Source organism: Podarcis muralis, chromosome 12 (genome assembly GCF_964188315.1).
Source record: "Podarcis muralis chromosome 12, rPodMur119.hap1.1, whole genome shotgun sequence".
Classification (NCBI taxonomy): Eukaryota; Metazoa; Chordata; class Lepidosauria; order Squamata; family Lacertidae; genus Podarcis; species Podarcis muralis.
In genome coordinates this window covers 3,889,409-3,906,852 of record NC_135666.1, presented here as the reverse complement: position 1 = coordinate 3,906,852, position 17,444 = coordinate 3,889,409, and the positions used below count along the sequence as shown (strand labels likewise).

Here is a 17,444-nt window from a genome sequence, read left to right as displayed (position 1 = left end):
GGACTCTCAAGAGTCTCCTCCAGCACCAGAATTCAAAAGCATCCATTCTCCAGCAATCAGCCTTCTTTATGGTCCAGCTCTCAATTCCATACATCACTACTGGGAAAAGCATAGCTTTAACTATACGGACCTTTGTTGGCAAGGTGACGTCTCTACTTCTCAAGATGCTGCTAGGCCTGTCATTGCCCTTCTCCCAAGAAGCAGGCGTCTTTTAATTTCGTGGCTGCTGTCACCATCTGCAGTGATCATGGAGCCCAAGAAAATAAAATCTCTCACTGCCTCCATTTCTTCCCCTTCTATTTGCCAGGAGATGATGGGACCAGTGGCCATGATATTCCTTTTTTTGATGTTGAGCTTCAGACCATATTTTGCGCTCTCCTCTTTCACCCTCATTAAAAGGTTATTTAATTCCTCCTCACTTTCTGCCATCAAGGTTGTGTCATCTGCATATCTGAGGTTGTTGATATTTCTTCCGGCAATCTTAATTCCAGTTTGGGATTCATCCAGCCCAGCCTTTCACATGATGTATTCTGCATATAAATTAAATAAGCAGGGAGACAAAATACAGCCTTGTCGTACTCCTTTCCCAATTTTGAACCAGTCAGTTGTTCCATATCCAGTTCTAACTGTAGCTTCTTGTCCCACATAGAGATTTCTCAGGAGACAGATGAGGTGATCAGGCACTCCCATTTCTTTAAGAACTTGCCATAGTTTGCTGTGGTCGACACAGTCAAAGGCTTTTGCATAGTCAATGAAGCAGAAGTAGATGTCTTTCTGGAACTCTCTAGCTTTCTCCATAATCCAGCGCATGTTTGCAATTTGGTCTCTGGTTCCTCTGCCTCTTCTAAATCCAGCTTGCACTTCTGGGAGTTCTCGATCCACATACTGCTTGAGCCTTCCTTGTAGAATTTTAAGCATAACCTTGCTAGCGTGTGAAATGAGTGCAATTGTGCGGTAGTTGGAGCATTCTTTGGCACTGCCCTTCTTTGGGATTGGGATGTAGACTGATCTTCTCCAATCTTCTGGCCACTGCTGAGTTTTCCATATTTGCTGGCATATTGAGTGTAGCACCTTAACAGCATCATCTTTTAAAATTTTAAATAGTTCAGCTGGAATACCATCACTTCCACTGGCCTTGTTATTTGCAGTGCTTTCTAAGGCCCATTTGACTTCACTCTCCAGGATGTCTGGCTCAAGGTCAGCAACCACACTACCTGGGGTGTACGAGGCATCCATATCTTTCTGGTATAATTCCTCTGTGTATTCTTGCCACCTCTTCTTGATGTCTTCTGCTTCTGTTAGGTCCTTACCACTTTTGTCCTTTATTATGGTAATCTTTGTACGAAATGTTCCTTTCATATCTCCAATTTTCTTGAACAGATCGCTGGTTCTTCCCACACATTTCCCCTTAATTTTTGGAGGGGGAAAAGTGCGTCCTATAGAGCGAAAAATACGGTTGGTTCAGCTGAGAGGCAGTGACTGGCGTTTCAGAAGTAAGAAACCAATGCAAAAAAGCCTGTTCTTGTGTTGCCACCGTCCAGACCTCTTGCAAAGGAGGCTCACAGTGGTCTCACGATAGTCTCCTGAGGCATTTAAAGCCGCTGAAATCTGAAAACTCTGTTCAACCAAAAGATGACACGTCCGTCACCCTGTTTTTACCTACAGGCCTTCTATGAGCGTCTATTCTGCTGGATCGTGGCCCGCATCAACACGGTCATCGAGGTCAAGAATTACGATGCCCGAATCCATGGCAAGAATACGGTGATTGGAGTCCTGGACATCTATGGCTTTGAGATCTTCGACAACAATAGGTTGGTGTCTTTTACCTAGGGGAGACCCCCCCTGAGGCAAACGAAATATAGTTCTGCCCCCCCTTCTGCACTGCACATTTAAAGCAGTGTGATAACGATTTAAGCAGCCGTCGCTTCCCTCAAAGAATCCTGGGAGATGTAGTTTGTGAAGGATGCTAAGCCCACAAATTTTCTTTTTTTTATAAGATATTTATTGGTTTTTCCAGAAATTAATACAACACCAAAGTCACCCAATTACAAAAAATCACCAACATGAAAAAAAAAATACAAAAAGAAAAAAAGACACAAAAACACACGTATAATTTCCTTCCCTTTTGTTCATACAACTTACTTTCCCGACTTCCTCATACCTCCCCTAACTGCATTCTATTTTCTAACTCATCCTCTTCAACAAATCCTTCCCCCAATTCCTGTTTACGTCTTTGTTTTTTCTTTTCATTTTTACATAATCATTACAGCAATCAACCACTTAGTTTCCGAATCAAAATTGTCCTAACATTCCATAATTTTACAGTACTTCTTAAGATAGTCTTTAAATTTCTTCCAATCTTCTTCCGCCGTCTCTTTTCCCTGGTCTCGGATTCTGCCGGTCATTTCTGCCAATCCCATATAGTCTATCACTTTCACCTGCCATTCTTCCACGGTGGGTAGCTCTTCTGTCTTCCAATACTTTGCGATAAGTATTCTTGCTGCTGTTGTTGCATACATAAAAAAAGTTCTCGAGCCCACAAATTTTCAATGGGATTTACGTCCGGGGAATTCCCTGGCCAATCAAGTACCTGTATTTGTCATGAATTTCTTCACCGCTTTCGATGTGTGACAGGGAGCTAGGTCCTGCTGCAATATCCCAGTACCGTCAGGATTCCTCTTTTCCAGCTCTGGAATAACTCTCTTTCGTAGAACCTCAATATATTCAATATATTCCTTCTGTTGGCTGCAGGCTTCTGACACCATAATAACTGAAGCATCCCTAAAACATCTTATATTGTGGGTGCTTGACACACTGATCAATGTGGCAATCATGAAGTTTCTCTCCCTGTGACCTTCGAACATGCTGACTTTATTTCAATTACCGTATTTTCCGCTCCACAAGACACACTTTTTTCCTCCTAAAAAGTAAATGTCTGTGCGTCTTATGGAGTGAATGCGTGGTCCCTGGAGCCGAATTGCCCAGGGGCAAAAAGCAGATCATGCTTTTTTTTTTTTTTTTTTTGAAAGAGGGAAGAGGGTGTTGAAACAAAGCCGCTGAGCTGATCGGCAAGCAATCGGGGAGGGAGATAAGGGACTCTAGAGATAAAGGAGGCTGCCTGGGAGGGGGGAGGTAAAAGCACATAGCTCCTTAGGATTTTTGCATTGGGTCACCCCAAATTCACCATCAGATCACATAGCATGTCCATGGCTACAGCCTGCACCAAAAAAATCACACACCCACTGTTTCGTAGGGCCGCAATGGCACAAAAATGCGGTTACAAAGCACAGATCCACATGGATTCTCAGTACAGTGGTGCCCCGCAAGACGAATGCCTCGCAAGATGAAAAACCCGCTAGACGAAACGGTTTTCCGTTTTTGAGTTGCTTCGCAAGATGAATTTCCCTATGGGCTTGCTTCGCAAGACGAAAACGTCTTGCGAGTCTTGCGATTTTTTTCCGCTTCCCCCCCCTTTTTCTAAGCCGCTAAGCCGCTAATAGCCTTTTAGCCACTAAGCCGCTAAGCCTTTAATAGCCGCTAAACCGCTAATAGCGCTAATCTGCTAAGCCGCTAATAGGGTTGCTTCGCAAGACGAAAAAACCGCTAGACGAAGAGACTCGCGGAACGGATTATTTTCGTCTTGCGAGGCACCACTGTATTTTGGCATTGGGCTACCCCAAACTCACCGTCAAATCACATATCATGTCTGTGGCCACAGCATGAACCACAAAAATCATGCACCCACTGTTTCGTTCAGAATATTTTTTTTCTTGTTTTCCTCCTCTAAGAACTAGGTACGTCTTATGGAGAGAAAAATACGTTAATTTGCGCAAGGGTGTATGATGTGAACAGGGCCTTTCTCCTCTTCCTTTGGACAGGCCTTCATGTATCAAGAGTGACACCATCTCCCAAAACAGCCATCTCTTTCCCAGGCTCAGCAGTCCCATCCTTCCCTCACACAACTTGCTTTCCATACCAGTACGTTTCCCAGCACAATTCACAGTGTTGGTGCTGACCTTTAAAGCCCTAAATGGCCTCGGAGCATCTCCACCTCCATCGTTCAGCCCGGACACTGAGGTCCGGCTCCGAGAGCCTTCTGGCAGTTCCCTCGCTGCGAGAAGTGAGGTTACAGGGAACCAGTGAGAGGGCCTTCTCGGTGGTGGCACCCGCCCTGTGGAACGGCCTCCCAGCAGATGTAAAAGAGAAAAATAACTACCAAACTTTTAGAAGACATCTGAAGGCAGCCCTGTTTAGAGAAGCTTTTCATGTTTAATAGGTTATTGTATTTTAGTGTTTTGTTGGAAGCCGCCCAGAGTGACTTGGGAAACCCAGCCAGATGGGCAGGGTATAAATAATAAATTATTATTATTATTATTATTATTATTATTATTATTATCACTGACCGTCTTCCTGGACCCTCCTCTGAACCTCTTCCAATCTGCCTACGCTCTTTCCGAAAGTGTGATGTCCAGAATTAGGCCTGCTCAAATTTGGGTTCCCCGATCCTAAAATGACACCGATGGACAGGCATTTCAGGGCCAACAAAAGAAAGCCCACTCTGCCCTGCAAAAATGCGCCATTAACTTATGGAACTCACTGTCACCAGATGCGACAATAGCCGCTTGCTCAGGTGACTTGAAAAGAAAATTAGGCAAATGTGTGGGCTGTCTGATCAATAACTTGTAGTCGTGACAGCTATATAGAAATATTATTTAGATCCAGAGGCATTATGGCATTAAAAGTGAACCCGGGTTCAAATCTCCAGCGTGAAGCTCACGGGCTCACCTTCCATAGTAATTAAATAAGTCTGGACTCTGCCACTGATTTATGGTTTTGCCCTGGGGTGCAGAATCCCCTTTGCTCTGTGGGGTGCAGAATGGGGTCCTGAGTCTCGCCTGCTCCGTCTCCCTTTCAGCTTTGAGCAGTTCTGCATTAACTACTGCAACGAGAAGCTGCAGCAGCTGTTCATCGAGCTGATCTTGCAGCAAGAACAGGAGGAGTACCAGCGTGAGGGGATCGAGTGGCAACACGTGAGTCACGGTGGCCGGTGGGGGGGAAGGTGTGGGGTTTTTTGGTTGCATATTTTGTGGTTTTATGTGGTGAACTGCCCTGTCATCTTTGGATGAAGGGCGGTACAGTGGTACCTCAAGTTAAATACTTAATTCATTCCGGAAGTCCGTACTTAACCTGAAACTGTTCTTAACCTGAAGCACCATTTTAGCTAATGGGGCCTCCTGCTGACGCCGCGCCGCCAGAGCACAATTTCTGTTCTCATCCTGAAGCAAAGTTCTTAACCCGAAGCACTATTTCTGGGTTAGCGGAGTCTGTAACCTGAAGCGTATGTAACCTGAAGCGTCTGTAACCCGAGGTACCACTGTACAGTGGTACCTCGGGTTACAGACGCTTCAGGTTACAGACTCCGCTAACCCAGAAATAGTACTTTGGGTTAAGAACTTTGCTTCAGGATGACAACAGAAATCACGTGGTGGCGGCAGCGGGAGGCCCCATTAGCTAAAGTGGTACCTCAGGTTAAGAACAGTTTCATTTCATTTCATTTTTTTAAAATCATTTTTATTAAGTTTTCCATTTTAACTATCCAATCAAATCACATTAAATATTCCAAATTATACATATACATATCAAATAATCCAAATATTCTGCCAAATTAAAAATATTTTATTGGGACTTCCCATCCTTCGAGTTCAGGGGCCTCTGATCATCTCATATCTCTACTGCTTTTCATAGTCATTTCCAATATTTCCTCTAATTCTTCCTGTTGTTAACCTTCCTTCTTTCACGTCCTCTGAGTTGTTCCCACAAGCGAGTTGAAGCAAGCAATGATGTGTTTCTGTGTGGATTTTATGTCTATGATTCCGCTCTGTAAGTTTGCAGCATCTCCTCACACACTGGTGTTTCTACCGAATCAATCCAAAGGTCTTTTCGCTGCTGGCGAAAGGTTAAGAACAGTTTCAGGTTAAGAACGGACCTCCAGAACGAATTAAGTTCTTAACCCGAGGTACCACTGTATATCAATTTAATAAAAAATAACAACCACAGAGTCCCCTTTCTGGGATTTCACCGGGGAACTGCATGAGTCTTAACCCTTTGCTTATCTAGCAACACATGGAATTTTATTTTGGCTGTAATAATAATAATAATAATAATAATAATATATTTATTTATACCCCACCCTCCCCAGCCAAGACCGGGCTCAGGGTGGCTAACACCAGGTATAAAAACAATTGATTAAAATACAACTTAAAAACAAGATTAAAATACAACATTAAAATACTATTTCCCACACTACCCCTGAGTCACAGACCTTCCAAAAGGTGTCCCGAAGACTTTGTTTTCACCGTTTTCCCGCCTCGCCCTTGACAGATTGAATATTTCAACAACCAAATCATTGTGGACCTGGTGGAGGAGCCGCACAAGGGCATCATCGCTGTGCTGGATGAGGCCTGCCTGACTGGGGGGAAAGTCACCGACACCCTGTTCCTGGAGTCCATGAATACCAGGCTTGGCAAACACCCACACTATACCAGCAGGAAGGTAAGGTAAAGGGACCCCTGACCATTAGGTCCAGTCGTGGCCGACTCTGGGGATGCGGCGCTCATCTCGCTTTATTGGCCGAGGGAGCCGGCGTACAGCTTCCAGGTCATGTGGCCAGCATGACTAAGCCGCTTCTGGAGAACCAGAGCAGCGCACGGAAACACCGTTTACCTTCCCGCCAGAGCGGTACCTATTTATCTACTTGCACTTTGACATGCTTTCAAACTGCTAGGTTGGCAGGAGCAGGGACTGAGCAACGGGAGCTCACCCCGTCGCGGGGATTCGAACCGCCGACCTTCTGATTGGCAAGTCCTAGGCTCTGTGGTTTAACCCACAGTGCCACCCACGTCCCTAAGGAAAGGATATCTCGAAGCAAAACAGAGGTGGCTCCCCACCCCTCTTCAGCACATGAGCCAAAGGAAGGAACAGAATTAATCTGAGCCGTGAAAAGCACATAGAGCTGGAAGGAAAAGTCGGCAAGAGCGCCATTCTTCCAACTTCCTCCATTGACTCTATGGGTGTTTCAGCGCCAGATTTAGGTTTGATGAGGCCCTAAGCTACTGAAGGTAATGGGGCCCTTTAGATGTCCAGCTGTCCTTTGTCAACAACGAATTATCGCTGTTTTTGTGTGTGTTATGTATATGCTATATGGTAATTTATGGACCTCATAGTTATCTAAAGCCATTTGCACATGCAGAATGTAGGCACCCTATATATGTTGTTGTTGTTTAGTCGTTTAATCATGTCTGACTCTTCGTGGCCCCATGGACCAGAGCACGCAGGCACTCCTGTCTTTCACTGCCTCCCGCAGTTTGGTCAAACTCGTGTTCGTAGCTTCAGGAACACTGTCCAACCATCTCGTCCTCTGTCGTCCCCTTCTCCTTGTGCCCTCCATCTTTCCCAACATCAGGGTCTTTTCGAGGGAGTCTTCTCTTCTCATGAGATGGCCAAAGTCTTGGAGCCTCAGCTTCAGGATCTGTCCTTCCAGTGAGCACTCAGGGCTGATTTCCTTCAGAATGGAGAGGTTGGATCTGTCAGGAAAAAGCACCAATGCAAAAGCCAGCAGCAGGTGGCTGGAAAGCAAAACAGGATGTTGCTGTCTGGAGCTGTACTGCTGGGGAAAAGGGGCAGTCTTTTCTCTGTACTGAGCACCGGATGTTAGCTCAGTCTGTCATCTGACCTGTACTGGAAGTGCAGGGGCGGAGTTGTGTCTCTTCTAATGGAGTCTGAAGGGTGCAGTCACGATTCTATGTACTGCTGAATGACAGGAATAAAACATGTAAAAAGGACTCCTGTCTGTCTCATTTCCCCTCCCTGGGGAGAATGCAGGGAGGGAGAGAAGCAGAGAAGCAGAGGGTGTGTTCTTTCTCACGTCTAATGAGAAGAATCGCCGAGTTTGTTTACCTAGCCTGCCGGGGGTCGCAGACGGAAGGTAAACACAGTATCTCGCTCAATTGCCTCGGGGGAGGCCAGTTAACCTCTGACTGTGAGCAAAGATACTGACAGGATCTTCTTGCAGTCCATGGGACTCTCAAGAGTCTCCTCCAGCACCATAATTCAAAAGCATCCATTCGTCGGCCATCAGCCTTCTTGATGGTCCAGCTCTCACTTCCATACATCACGACTGGGAAAGCCATAGCTTGAACTATACAGACCTTTGTTGGCAAGGTGATGTCTCTGCTTTTTAAGATGCTGTCTCTCCTCCCCCAAACAACAACCCTGAAGCAGGCTAGGCCGAGAGGGAGTGGCTGGCCCCCAAGGTCATCCAGCGAGGGGAGACAAAGAAGTTGTTGAGCTTTTTGGAAGGGGGGCAAAGCTTTTTCAGGGGAGATCTGTCGCAATCTACCACAAACATCCAGTGATCTACCTGTTGGACACACCTGTTACCAGATTTGTTTTAAGGAATCCGGGGACACTTTTCAACTTCAATAGCATTGATAGGATTATGTCAAGGGATTGATTTGTAAATCCGGGGACTGGGAAACGGGAACGTCTGGTAACCTTATACTATGGGCTCCCCTCCCCCCACCCTTCCATCCCTGTTCACAGGGTTGCCATACATCAGGGATTTTCCGGATATTGTTGTTGTTTAGTCATGTCCAACTCTTCGTGACCCCCTGGACCAGAGCACGCCAGGAACTTCTGTCTTCCATTGCATCCCGCAGTTTGGTCAAACTCATGCTGGTAGCTTCCAGAACACTGTCCCACCATCTTGTCCTCTGTCGTCCCCTTCTCCTTGTGCCCTCCGTCTTTCCCAACATCAGGGTCTTTTCCAGGGAGTCTTCTCTTCTCATGAGGTGGCCAAAGTATTGGAGCCTCAGCTTCAGGATCTGTCCTTCCAGTGAGCACTCAGGGCTGATTTCCTTCAGAATGGATAGGTTTGATCTTCTTGCAGTCCATGGGACTCTCCAAGAGTCTCCTCCAGCACCAGAATTCAAAAGCATCATTTCTTCGGTGATCAGCCTTCTTTATGGTCCAGCTCTCTCTTCCATACATCACGACTGGGAAAACCAGAGCTTTAACTATACAGACCTTTGTGAGCAAACTAGTGCTATTTTAGGGAGCAGGCGAGCAGGTGGGGCCCATGACTAGGTGCCTACACAACACAAAACGCTGCTGCTGTATGTAGATTTGATTTTATTTGTTGTTTATCTTATATTTTGGAAATGTACATCCAGGTTTGTTTACCCTTTAAATTTTTGGGGGGCCCCCAAGAGAGTGGGGCCCTAAGCTATAGCTTGTTTAGCTTATACGTAAATCCGGCACTGGTTAAGGGAAAGAAAGAAATTTCCAGGGGAACAGAGTTTACAGCCTTCTGAGGTAGCCTGTTCCACTGTTGAGGAGTTCTTTCCGTCTATTTATTTCGATCTTTTCTATAGCCGTTTATGTGGTGTGTTGTTTTTTTTAAAAAAAATCTGAGTCGTTTACGGCAATACCTTAACACGGATAGAACATTGATAGAGCATTGCAAAAGAAAATCAAACAAAAAGAAATGCGCATTAGAAGCTGCATCCTTGGCAGCAAAATTAAGATGCTCTTCGACATAAAGAAGTCACAATCAGATGCAGAAATACAATGGGAAAACCATTGAAAGCATTGTTAGCAGCTGAGCAAAATCGCTGTGATCCAAGCGGCGCCCACACTCCACACCTCCCCGACAGTGACTTCTCCAAACACAAACTCAGCGGCTTCCCACATACAGACGTCACTTTCCATCCTCCCAGCCATTCATACCCATATTAGCAGAGCTACCTCCTCCGGAAGGAACCAAGAAGACATAACTTCAATAAAGAATGGGGAATTTTTTATAATTTATCTAGGAGATCACTGTGAACCAGGCACCCCCAAACTCGGCCCTCCAGATGTTTTGGGACTACAACTCACATCATCCCTAGCTAATAATAATAATAATAATAATAATAATAATAATAATAATAATAAATTTTATTTATATCCCGCCCTCCCCGGCCAGAGCCGGGCTCAGGGAGGCTAACACCAATAAAATCACAGTAAAACCATAATAGGGGAAAAGAGAGAGAGAGAGAGGAAAAAAACCCAATTTAAAATACAGGTTAAAATGCAATTTAAAATGCAGCCTCATTTTAAAAGTAGCCCATAGATCAAAACTGTAAGGGAAGGGAAACATAAGGGTCAGACTGAGTCCAAGCCAAAGGCCAGGCGGAACAGCTCTGTCTTGCAGGCCCTGCAGAAAGATCTCAAGTCCCACAGGGCCCTGGTCTCTTGTGACGGAGCGTTCCACCACATCGGGGCCAGTGCTGAAAAGGCCCTGGCCCTAGTTGAGACCAATCTAACCACCTTGTGGCTCGGGACCATTATTATTATTATTATTAATTGTGAGGCTCAAAGCCCTTCAGCAGAAAAACAACAACAATTCCATTCGTTATTCTCTCTATATATAACATAGGGAGAAAGAGTCATTCTGCTGTTTCCATAGTTAAAACAAGGAGGAGTCATAAATTCTTGCCGGTGGTTTTCAAATCAACCGGCAATCTAGTAGATGCTGATCAACCTTTGCCCAACACCACTGTAGAAAAAAAACCCAGAATTAATAAGAATCACAAATGCTTCCCGCGATCAGGATTCGAACCCAAGACCAAATCTCCCCTCTTGTGGTTTCCAGCAGCTGGCGTTCAGAAGCATCGCAGCTGCCTCTGACCGTGGAGGCAGAGTGTCAGGTCATAGCTGTCAACGTTTCCCTTATTCCGAATAGGATTCCTCGCAAGAAAAGGGAAAAGTTGACAGCTATTTGTCAGGTGTGCGTTCAGAAGCCAGGCCCTGTGACCAATAGGACTTTGCAGGACTGGGGCCTTCCTGAGTTTGTTGTGGAGAGGCAAGGCACGGACGCACAGGTGAGGCTGATTGGTAACTCACAGCACCTGGTGGCAAGAGCCAGGAAGGGATATAAGGTCAGCATTACCCTTCGGCTCTTTGCCACAGCAACACGCTCCCTGCCTTGCTGCGTTTGGCTTCTTGATCCTTGATCCTCGGCTTCTTGACTCCTTACTTCTTGATCCTCGGATCCCTGACTTCGTGACTCCTTGTTTCCTGACCCTTGGACCCTTGACTTCTTGACTCCTTGCTTCTTGATTCTCGGACCCTTGGCTTCTTGACTCCTGGCTCTCTGACCCTTGGACTCTTGGCTTCTTGACTCCTGGCTTCTGGACCCCCGTTCCTGCTCCCACCCCACCATCTTGCCCCCTGTCCCGACGTCCCCTGCCGGGACTTCGTTCGCCCATGAACCGGACCATGACACAGAGCAGAGACACCCAGGCTAGTAGCCATCGACAGCCTGATCTCATCCACGAATTTGTCCAATTGTCTTTTAAAGCCATTTTAAAGTTGGTTGGCCATCACTGTGGCAGGGAGTTCCATAGACGAACTGTGCTCTCTGTGGAGAAGTCCTTCCTATTTTCGCCTGCCAGTGTGAGAGCCAGTGTGGTGTAGTGGTCAAGTGCGATAGACTCGTAATCTGGTGAACCGGGTTCGCGTCTCCGCTCCTCCACATGCGGCTGCGGGGTGACCTTGGGCTAGTCACACTTCTCTGAAGTCTCTCAGCCCCACTCACCTCACAGAGTGTTTGTTGTGGGGGAGGAAGGGAAAGGAGAATGTTAGCCGCTTTGAGACTCCTTCGGGTAGTGATAAAGCGGGATATCAAATCCAAACTCTTCTTCTTCTTCTTCTGCCCTGATTCTCCCCACATTCAGCTTCACTGCATGGCTGTGAGTTCCATTGTGAATGGAGCTGAATCGTCTTCACAGTGATATGTTTCAGTTTCATGTTGTGAATTGCCCTGTGATCTACAGTTATAGGGCGGTCAAATGAATGAATGAATGAATGAATGAATGAATGAATGAATGAATGTCTACTTCTTTCCTCTTGCCTGCAGCTTAATCCTGCTGACAAGTCCATGGATTTCGGACGCAATTTCCGCATTAAGCACTACGCAGGAGATGTCACGTGAGTTTTGCTCTGGCTTGACGGTTATACTCCATTATTTGTGGAAGGGGGCATGGGGTTAATAATAATAATAATAATAATAATAATAATAATAATAAAATTTATTATTTATACCCCGCCCATCTGGCTGGGTTTCCCCAGCCACTCTGGGCGGCTTCCAACAAAGTATTAAAATACAGTAGTCTGTTAAACATTAAAAGCTTCCCTAAAGAGGGCCACCTTCAGATGTCTTCTAAAAATCTGGTAGTTGTTCTTCTCTTTGACATCTGGTGGGAGGGCTTTCCACATGGTGGGTGCCACCACCAAGAAGGCCCTCTGCCTGGTTCCCTGTAACTTGGCTTCTTGCAGTGAGGGAACCGCCAGAAGGCCCTCGGAGCTGGACCTCAGTGTCCGGGCAGAACGATGGGGGTGGAGACGCTCCTTCAGGTCTACTGGACCGAGGCCATATACCTGCCGCAGGGTAGGGTAATAATAATAATAATAATAAAATTTTATTTATATCCCGCCCTCCCCAGCCAAAGGCGGGCTCAGAGCAGCTAACAGCAATAAAAGTAACACAGGGGTAAGCTCGTGTATTGGTTAGAGTGTAAAACTAGTGCCTGGGAGAGACCAGGGTTCGAATCCCCGCTCAGTGTCAGGTCAGGGACTGGTTAGAAGCAAAGGAGTGGTGCGAGGAACCAGCCAGGGAACTGCCAAGGGAAGAGGGTTCAGATCCTGTGGAGCGGTGGCGGGACAATCATGAGGGAGAATAGGGAGAAGAGGGGGAAGACTGGAAGGAGGAGGCGTCACAAGCGTGGGAAGCTACACAGCAAGCAAACCGGCCGGGTTTTTACAAGCCTCTCCGGATCTGTGTTTCAGGTACTCTGTGGAGGGATTTCTGGACAAGAACAAGGACACTCTTTTCCAGGACTTCAAGCGGCTGATGTACAACAGGTATGTCGGCATGAGCCAGGCAGAGCTTCCAGAATGACCTTGATCAAACAGCAGTATGTATCAGGTCAGAACATTTGTCCTCCGTGCCTTCCCCGACCAAAGAGAGAGAGTTTACTCTTTATTGTCGGAGATAACACTTGCTTCTGCAGTTCCGGATGCTGACAAAACTGTTAGAATATTCTGTTCCACCTTAAGAGGAACAGGCATGACTGTTGTGTGTCACATGCCTGTTTACATTCCAGTACAGTTTGCTGGGAACTTCTGTTTGTGTATAGCTTTTGCTTATGCTGCTTGCTTGGACACGAAGGGGAGAAGACATGTTTTTCCCTTTGTCCTGATGCTGAATAAAATGCTTGTAAACGCGGTTGGCGCTGTGGGTTAAACCACAGAGCCTAGGACTTGCCGATCAGAAGGTTGGCGGTTTGAATCCCCACGACAGGGTGAGCTCCCGTTGCTCGGTCCCTGCTCCTGCCGACCTAGCAGTTCGAAAGCACGTCAAAGTGCAAGTAGATAAATAGGTACCGCTCCGGCAGGAAGGTAAACAGCGTTTCCATGCGCTGCTCTGGTTTGCGCATGCACGTGATGTCATTTTGACCGTCTGCACACGCGTGTGGCGAAACCCAGAAGTAACGTGCTCCGTTACCTCCGGGTCGCCGTGGAGCGCAACCCGGAAATACTTAACTTGAAGCACATTTATCCCGAGGTAAGACTGTACTTAGAATAGGAGAGATCTCTACACATCAGATCAATGCCTTCTGTACTAAGAAATACAAACGGGCACACCCAGGACAGGCTGATGGGAGCTGGAGTTGGGTATGCTTTCTGGGCTGCTGAGAAGCCTGGCCAATGGTACACGGCATTTAACTGGAAATGTTGGGGCTTGAACCTGTGACCACACTACCCTTAAGCCCTTAGGGTGGATGAGTTGCGCCCTGCAAGTTCCTAGCTCCTCTGCTACCTGTGATGTTCACCCACACATGGTCAGCAGTGGGCCATGCCCAGAGAGGGTGAGGGTTAAGGAACGGTTGGCGCTGGCAGCGGCCTGCACCCCCTCACTCCCGCTCTGTGCTCTTTCCCCAGCGCAGACCCCGTCCTCCAGGACATGTGGCCAGAGGGCCAGCAGAGCATCACCGAGGTCACCAAGAGGCCCCTGACGGCTGCCACCCTCTTCAAAAACTCCATCGTGGCGCTGGTGGAGAACCTGGCATCGAAGGTAACTTCAGATAACACACACACACCCCTGCGCAAAAACACACCCTGTTATTGAAATTCTACTCAGTACAGTGGTACCTCACAAGACGAATTCCTTCGCAAGACGGAAAACTCGCAAGAAGAAAGAGTTTTCCGTTTTTCGAGGTGCTTCGCCACACGTATTTCCCTATGGGCTTGAATCGCAAGAAGAAAGCCCATAGGGAAATCTCCGGGGACCTCTTTTAAAATGCTGGCGGTCGGGAGCAAAGACTTTTGCCCACCGCCGGCCTTCAGAAGAGGTCCTGGACCTCTTCTGAAGGCCGGCGGGGGGCAAAAGTCTTTGCTCCCCCCACCTGCCTTCCCGGGACAGCGGAGACTTCTCCGCTGTCCCGGGGGCTTTTAAAATGCTGGCGGGCGGCAGTGAAGCCCTCCTGTCCCCGGAGCTTGCGGGGCGGGAGGTGGGGAGAAGGGCTTTTCTTCCCACCGCCAGCCTTCAGAACAGCCTTCTGAAGGCTGGGGGTGGGAAGAAAAGCCCTTGTCCCCCCCCCCAGCCTTCAGAAGAGGTCGGGGGACAGACTGTCCCCGGACCTGGTCTGAAGGCGGTTTCCATAGGAACGCATTGATTGATTTTCAATGCATTCCTATGGGAAACCGTGCTTCGCAAGACAAAAAACTCGCAAGAAGAAAAAACTCTGGGAACGAATTAATTTCGTCTTGCGAGGCACCACTTTATTGATCCAGACCTGATTCCAATGTATATGTGCTGGGCCCGGGGGTAACCTGTGAAACACGGTCCAGGACCAGTCTAGAATCCGAAGGTTCCGCTAGGAGTCAGTCCGACAGGGCCAAGGCAGGATACGAGGCAGGAAACCAGGCAAGGACAGGCACAGGATCTCAGGCAGGATCTAGCATACGGCAATGTTGCTCCTGCAACCTGGGACGGGGTCCGACAGCCTTTTATCTCTGTTGGGGTAGCGGCCGGTCCTGATCCCCTGGCGACTCACCTCCCTGTCTCACCCAAAGGTGAGCACTCCTCTTGCGAATACTCAGGTCTCTCCTTCTCTCAGACCTCAGTCTCTGCAGCTCGGGAGACGTCGGTGGGTTACTAGACCCAGAGGCCGCCTCAGCCTCCCCTGACCCAGCCGGTAGTGGAGCAGCTGTAAGTGATGGCCCAGCTGAAGGCAACAAGGGAATCCCCGCATCTGGAGCCAGGGCAGGATCAGGCCCCTGACTCGGCCCAGCTGGTGTTTGCTGCAGGGGAACCTGTGCAGACTGGGACTCTTCAGGATCAGGCCCCAGACTTGGTTCAGGTGATGCCTGAGGCAAAGGATCCGGTGCAGACTGAGACTCCTCTGGTTCCGAGTCCGAGCCCCAGTCCCAAGCCATCACAGTATAATTTGCAGAGTAAAAGCTTAAAACACGTTGCAGGATTCCCAAAAAATAGAGCAGAGGCAATTGTATTTCATCCAGCAGAGCTTTACTGCTACTGAAGATGTCTGTTGTAAACAAAAATTGCCCTTTCCCCTTATGGGGTATCCAAGAGCCCATATAGAGTCCTCACATAGGTTCCCTATTGGTAGGAGAAAATAACAGAGGCCGACCAGAGAATATTGAGAAGCAAAGCAGCTAGTAAGCTTGATCTTTATTGATCTGTTGCAACAGGGTCCTCACTCACCACACACAGGAGGGAGGAGGAACCCAGGACAATGGCGTGCAAGGCCTTATAAAGACTTTTGAAATTGCCACCCTGGAGATCCAGACCACCCCCAGAAACATCATACATACATCACAGAAGGGGTGTAACCTAAGACCACTCCTCAGATACATCACAACTACATCACAGAAAAGGCTGTCTAAAACAGAAATTTGAATGTTGTTTTTCTCTTGTCGTTGTTTATCTCCTGTCTGGCAGGTTACCTGTTAATTCTCACTTGATTGGATACCCTGGGGCGCCTGGCCAGTCTTTTGTAATGATAAATACTTAGTTCCTGAGCCAGGTCACGGGCTCACCCTGTTCAAGCACAGACATACCCTTAAGACAGGATTTGTGAAGGAAAAGACAATGGGGAGGCTTTTCCATTTTCCTTTGAGCTTGCAGAGAAAACATTTGGTCAGTTTGGGAATCAAAAATGTTTCCAGGTTGGTCTTCCTGTGTTGATCTATGTAAGTGCTTGGTTGGTACAATTATGAACATTTATTATACATCTAAGACCTCAAAATTCCTATCACAAAGACAAATGAGCACAATGGTCACAAATCCAATACGTTCAGAACTGGCCCTGTCCGTAAGAAATCCAGTTGCAGCAGACTTAAATTAAACTTACAATAACTTATAATAAGTCTAAACCTTAACACTAATCATATTATGTACAGAACACCACACAAGAGAGAGAGAGAGAGAGAGAGAGATTGAAAGAGAAAGTGAAACCCAGGCGTCTTCTGGCCTTATTATTCTAGTCAGCATGACCTTGTCAGAAGAGATAACAGAACCAGTTCACGCCAGCTGTACTCTCTGAAGGAATAACCCAAACATCATGAACCTTCTGCTTGCTTCTTTCACACAGAGAAGCTTCCAGAACCCTCTTGAATTAATTAGAATAGGAAAGATCTCTACACATCAGAGCAATACTTTCTGCACTAAGGAATGCAAGCTGATACACCCCTCCCTGCCCCGAAGAAGGGAAGGGGTTTGGCTTGGTTAATGGGGAATCTTCCCAATCCGCACTTCCCAAAACCGCTTGCAACTCCCAAAACAGCCATCCTTCTAAATTTGCCGCCCTCTGAATTTTGCAATGTGCTTCTCCGGCCAGTTAATATGTACAAAAGCGCCTGGACGAGGCTGCTAGCCGGGACGGCTCTGTCCTGCCGCCACAGCTAGAGGCTGCAATTTTTCTGAATACCAGTTGTTGGAAACCACCGCAGGGGAGAAACACACTTGCGCCTGGGTCCTTCTTGTTGGTTTTCCCACAGACATTTGGTTGGCCACTGTGAGAACAGGATGCTGGACTCAATGGGCTCCCGTTGGCCAGATCCAGCCGGGTTCGTCTTTATGTTCTTATATGTTTTGTTTTATTATCAACAGACCCGTCTACTGCAATTATTAAGTTTGCAGATGACACCACCATAATGGGTTTAATAACAGGTGGAGATGAATCAGCGTATAGAGGGGAGGTCCAAAAAAAAATCTACATGGGGCCTAGGGAACAGCTTGCACCTTAATATCAGCAAGACAAAGGAGATGGCGTTGGACTTTTGGAGGAAGAGAGGAGAACTAGCCCCGCTGTAAATCG

General features: G+C 47.3%; 1 protein-coding gene across 1 annotated transcript in view; it reads left to right on the top strand.

Annotated features, from left to right (window-relative positions):
- Nucleotides 1-17,444, top strand: part of LOC114607764 (unconventional myosin-Ig-like) — an 86,504-nt gene that overhangs the window by 22,032 nt on the left and 47,028 nt on the right. Inside the window, exons 9-14 of the mRNA XM_028751196.2 lie at nt 1,666-1,811; nt 4,916-5,030; nt 6,382-6,552; nt 11,960-12,030; nt 12,889-12,963; nt 14,044-14,176. Coding sequence (XP_028607029.2) covers nt 1,666-1,811; nt 4,916-5,030; nt 6,382-6,552; nt 11,960-12,030; nt 12,889-12,963; nt 14,044-14,176 — 711 coding nt within the window. The remainder of the gene's footprint in view (nt 1-1,665; nt 1,812-4,915; nt 5,031-6,381; nt 6,553-11,959; nt 12,031-12,888; nt 12,964-14,043; nt 14,177-17,444) is intronic.